Source organism: Bison bison, unplaced genomic scaffold, assembly GCF_000754665.1.
Source record: "Bison bison bison isolate TAMUID 2011002044 unplaced genomic scaffold, Bison_UMD1.0 scf7180017864294, whole genome shotgun sequence".
NCBI classification, from domain to species: Eukaryota; Metazoa; Chordata; class Mammalia; order Artiodactyla; family Bovidae; genus Bison; species Bison bison.
Window position 1 is genome coordinate 332,441 of NW_011494866.1, and position 5,720 is coordinate 338,160.

A 5,720-nucleotide genomic window follows, 5' to 3' on the forward strand; every position below is an offset into this window, starting at 1 on the left:
GCAATTGGGAGCTAGAAGTAACATTAATGTTCCTCTCATTGAACCTCACTTTTAAGATAAAGAAAAAAAAACTGACAGAAATAATAAATATTACTGTATGACTATCTTTGCTAAAGAAAGACTAACAATGATTTTGCTTCTAAGAGGGACAGGCTAAACTAGTTCCAAAGGAGATGTTGACCTGAGTTATACTGGTTTTGTGGTGTTTTTAAAACCCTTCTAGTTGCTGTTTCCTCTTCCAAGAAATAGCCTTTTTTTTAGATACTTAAGTAGCTCAGCACCTCAGCTCATTCATGTCCCTGCCCAACAAATGTGCGCCTTCCCTGACCAACCACTGCTATTTTACAACTTTTGTCACTTTCTATCCCTTTATTTTCTTTAAAAAGCTTATCAAATCCTAACACCAGAGTTTGTATTGATTTGTCTACTTGTGTGTTTTCTATCTCCCCACTAGAGTGTAAGGTCATGACTTTGTCTTACTTAGGACTGTATCCCTGCTGGACTACAACAGTGCCTGGCACAGATTACACTCTCATGATTGTATGATGATGTAAGAAATAGATGAGTTTTCTGAGCAGCTCATTATTGTTCAGTCGTTCAGTCCTGTCTGACTCTTTTGTGACCCCATGGACTGCAGCACACTGGGTTTCCCTGTCCTTCACCATCTCCCAGAGTTTCCACTAGGAACTTGCTACACCAGATAGCAAGGTTTCCACTAGGTTCTGTTCACTGGGTACAGTATGTTGTGTAAGGGAAACAGGCTCAAGACAAGCTCTTCACCTTCAGGGAACCCACTGCCTGGGTATACTGAAGAAGGAAAAAAACATCCTCTGTTGACTATTTAACTCTATGGTATATGAGAACATAAAAATATAAACTGTTATACTATAGATAATAACATATTACCTTATGATACCTTGAAAGGAGATCTGAAAAGCTTTTCACACAAAGTTCTGGAAGAGGTAAACAAACAGTCCAATCAGTAGAGAAGGATGGAAAAAGACACTCCAGATAGAGAAAACTATACAAAAAAATGGCCTAAGGGATGGGAATGCAAGGCATGTACAGAAAACATGTCCAGTTCCTACAGGACTGAATATGTGAAGGCAAGTCCTCTAACTGAAATGTTGGTATCAACCTTTGGCAATATTTGGACACTGTTCACACATATTTAGAATTTGTTTTCTTGGTAGTGGGAGGCCATTGATGGTTTTGTCTAGTGGAGAAACATTAAACAATTGAGTAGTGTCTTTTTTTTTAATATCAGGCAACTTTCTTAGAAATTAGATAAAATAATCTGGTCAATAAATCTGAAAATAAGACGGTGGAGTTTAGGGAACAGATTCTCAGAAAGATACATAACCTGACATAACCTGAAAGGGTAAAACAGCTTGTAAATACAAGGAGTAGTTTTAAAAGAGATCTCTTATCTTGAGGCTCAGTCTTTGTTCCATTCTGCCTACCCTGATCAAATCTCCAGTTTAAAACATTACTTCAGAGAGTATGGTGAGAAAAAGAGTATGTAGTTATGGAGTTCATTTAGGAATGTCTGCAAAAAATGGCAGGGTGGGGAGGGGGTTCAGGATGGGGAAGACGTGTACACCCGTGGCAGATTCATGTTGATGTATGACAAAACCAACTCAATATTGTAAAGTAAAAAAAAAAAAAAAAAATCAATTCAGTGAAATTCATTGAGATTGACCCAAGGTCCAGAAATAATTGATTCACATGAACATTATACATGTGCCTAAAGGGAGTAAGTTTTCTGCAACTGTTTGATGAAATGTCTATAAGCATCTATTATGTAAAATTTTAAAATCTGGTTTAAACGTTCTAGACAATTATGATTGTTTCTTGTAAGATGTATCTATGACTTAGAGAGATAAACAGCATTACAGTCTACCACTTGGATGGTTATTATTTCTCCTTTTCTATAAATTTTTATTTTATATACTCAAAAAAAAAAAAAAAAGGCAGGGTGGATACTAGAGCTTGAACTAGAACAGGGGAATGGAAGTGAAAAGACAGATGGGATCGGTAGTGTGAGGTGATTGCACAGACCACTGGACAACTGGGTATTTTCCCTCTGGGGGAGTTTAGTTTTGAAGAAGAAAATAAAAATAAACTGCATTTCATTATTATCTATTTATTTGGTCAACTAGTTTAGGGGAAGAAAAATGAAAATAGCAGTAGAATATAAAAGCAGGTGCCAGGAAAGAATTTTAAAAGAAATGGTCCATCTAACTTCATTCCCTCTCCATCCGTCTTAAAAAAGAGAGACATAAAAGCTTTCAGTGTTTGTAGGTTTCCAAATCCACCCACTTACACCTGTTCAGAAACATCTATTTTCTTGTATAATGGAAACTTCAACAAATAAAAAGGCCAGCTAATAATAACATGATGAAGAGAAAAATTGTTGTTAGCTTCTTTATATTTTTTTTCTAGGCTTAAAAGGGTGATTTTTAAAATAATATGTTTTAGAAATAAATGGTGCATTATTGGTTAGACCTATGCATGAATTTGTATTCCTGGCATTTCCTTATTTCTTAATGTAGTTAGTGCATACATTATTTTCCTATAGTTCAATAAATATGTGGATATTTGGGGAATTTCATGTCACTGTTTATTAAGATTTGAATTATATATATGTAGAAAGAGAGAGAATGAATCCCTTTATTTCAGAATATAGTAAAAACTGCTTAAATCTTTTATTTTAGAGCTGCAGAGACTTTAGCAGCTCTAAATAAATTCAAATCTAGCACAACAATGAGTCTTAGCAAGGAAATAGCTGGTTAAGAAGATGATCTATGGGACCTAAGAAGTAAGTGAAGGAGATAGCCATACAAAAACCAAGAGAGACACCCTTCCAAGTTAACAATGAAGGTAAAGATTCTGAATTTTCAATGGATAGAGAGTAAGAATAAGCTGGAATTTTCAATAGATAGAGGAAAATCTAGTGTGAATGAGGTGAAAAAGGCAGTGAGAGGCGACTTTGGAAAGGTCAATGGGAACAAGATTATGCTTGCCTTGGGGGCCATGGAGGAAATATTTTTTTTTTCTCTTTACAGAGGAAATTCATTAAAGTGTTTTATTCTAGTGAGTAAGCAGTCCATTTTATGTTTCTGAAAGTTTATTATGATGACTCGATGGGTAATGAATGCATGAAGGCAGGAGTAGAAGCAAGGAGACCAATTAAAAGGCTTTAATAGTTCAGGTAGGAAATGATGAAGTCTTGGGGTGGAGTGATAGAGGGGATATCCAGTGCTCATATTGGGGATATACAGTGGACGAATGAGTATATCTGGTAATGAATTAGCACGGAGTTTATGCCCCTAAATTCATTTTCAGTTGGTCTATGTTGCACAGAATTTCCTTTATTTTAAATAAGCAAAAACTATTCTCTGATGATTTAAATAATGCTATATTAAAATATAGTTTTAAAACTATAAGTCAATACACAATGGCTTATAGTACCAAAATTTCACCTAGATATTAATGAAGTCATTTTACCCATAAAATAACATTGATGATATAACATTTATAACAAATATGATTACTTACCATTTATGTGATTTATTCCTTATAAAATTTCTCACTGTCTTATGTCATATTTGCTTTTATGTGTTGAATTGCTATTATTTTCACAAAACTTTTATTTAAGGAATATGTCAAATGTATGAATTTCAACAAAATTGGGTCATTGAAACACAGAAACGTTTAAGCGTTAATTTATTTTCAACATACAGAAGACTTATGGGTTTCTCCATGCATGAGTAAAATATAACTGAGCCATTTGATAGTAAACATGGCTAATGCTTTTAAATGAAAACCTATTCTTGATCTAGAGAAATGCCTATTTAGCTGGAATTATGTGAACAGTTTATATTTTCTGCTAAGTACTTTCAAAGTCGTGCTTGTGTAATGAGATAGTCTACATTAAGCTCTAATAACGGTTTGCTGCATGATCATCACAATGATAATGTGTGTAATTTATCACCCCTGCCACTGAAGGAGCTCTAAGAATTTCACAAACAGGCCCCTCATTAATCTATTCATTTAGCTTCCTTCTTCTTTCAAATTTCTAAAGCTGTGCAAGAAATTATGAAGCAACTGTGGGAAAGAAAAAGGCTTTAAAATAGTCAGAAAAAGGCATTAAAGTAGAGTGGGGTGCAGGATTACAAAGACAATAAATTCTGAGTAAAACTATCTGGAGAACTGTCACAATCACATGTGTAATAGATTCCTGTTTGGTTAAATTGGGAAACACCCTAAAATATTCAGATCAAATTCTTCCTTTTAGAAGTTGTACATCCCTGTTGATTTACTTACTGATCTGCCCTCCCTGGAGGTTTGAAACACACTGAAGACCCAGAGGTCTTTCATTCTAAAATAAAACTTGTGTTTCTCCACTGCTGTATAATTCTATACTCAAAAGATTGTTTCCCATGTAACTAAAGCGGATGTTATGTTTATGTATAATATACTTGGTATTCTAAAATATTATTTATATTGTCTAATAATAAAGAATAAAATATATTCTGAATACATTAGTTAAGGTATATGTTCTAGGTAGGCATAAAATGTTAGGCAAGCTTGAATATTAACAGACAACAAGTAATTGTTCTTTAATTTTGTGATCATTGCATATATATATATTTTATTAGATTATTATTTTTTAAGTACTTATAGAACACTTCCATTTGATAGATATTATATAATATTACCAAAAGTCCAACCCTTAATCAAAGGTTTCTGCAAGGATAATAAATACCTTGGGGAAAAAGTATTTCCAAGGTTTGGATCAGGGTGGGATGAATAGGCAGAGCACAAAGATTTTATAGGGCAGTGAAAATACTCTGCATGATACCATAATGATGAATACCTACATGTCATTATACACGTGTCCAGTCCACAAAATGTATAACACCAAGTGAACCATAATATACACTATAGAAAGGAGGTGATTATGATATGTCAGTGTAGGTTCATAAGGCATATTGATACTGGGGGAGATTATGCTTGTGTGGGGCAGTGTGCATATAGGAAATCTCTGTACCTTCCTCTCAAATTTGTTGTGAACTTACACTGCTTTAAAAAAATAAAGTCTGAGGTGGCCAAGCCTTTGGAACCCATTAGGCACATTTCAGAGCTTCATCTCCAAGGAGAGTCCTCAGGGAAGTGGCCAGGTCCTGGTCAAGGTGATGGAGTGCCTGGAGCACCAAGTACTTACAGACTTGGGCAGCCATGAAGCCTATGGCACAACTGGAGAAAGTAGTTGCTTCTGTGGACTAGCTCCACCATTGGACATGAACAGAATGGAGCCCATGTGGTCAATACTGGAGGACAAATGTCTCCACTTGAGATCCAATAGTGTGGAGGATATACAGAGAGCTACTACAAATCTCCCTTTACCTTATGGAGGAGTATTCTGCGCCTCCACCCACACCCCCATCCCACCCTCTGCAAGTCTTTGCCAAAAGATGGATGAACAAGAGCCTGTCTCACCTGGCTGAGTAGCTGTCCTGGGAAGGGGAACTCTGTTCACAAGTGGGCATGTGAACACATGGGTCAGATGGAAGCACAAGGGTAGTGTTTCGATATTCTGAACACTAATAGTTCCAATTTCTTCAGTCACCTGGAAAAAAATGGTTAAATGTTTTTTGGTAATTAACTCTTCTAAATACAGAAATAGGAAAGATCTGGTCAAAACAAAGCAGTGA

The 5,720-nt window shown here is 35.4% G+C and overlaps 1 protein-coding gene across 1 annotated transcript; it reads left to right on the forward strand.

Annotated features, from left to right (window-relative positions):
- Positions 1 to 5,201: 5,201 nt before the first annotated feature.
- On the forward strand, positions 5,202 to 5,513 carry LOC104996451 (glutamyl-tRNA(Gln) amidotransferase subunit C, mitochondrial-like). The gene has a single exon (XM_010850710.1). It carries the CDS (start codon positions 5,202 to 5,204, stop codon positions 5,511 to 5,513), a length of 312 nt encoding a protein of 103 aa, XP_010849012.1.
- Positions 5,514 to 5,720: the final 207 nt, after the last annotated feature.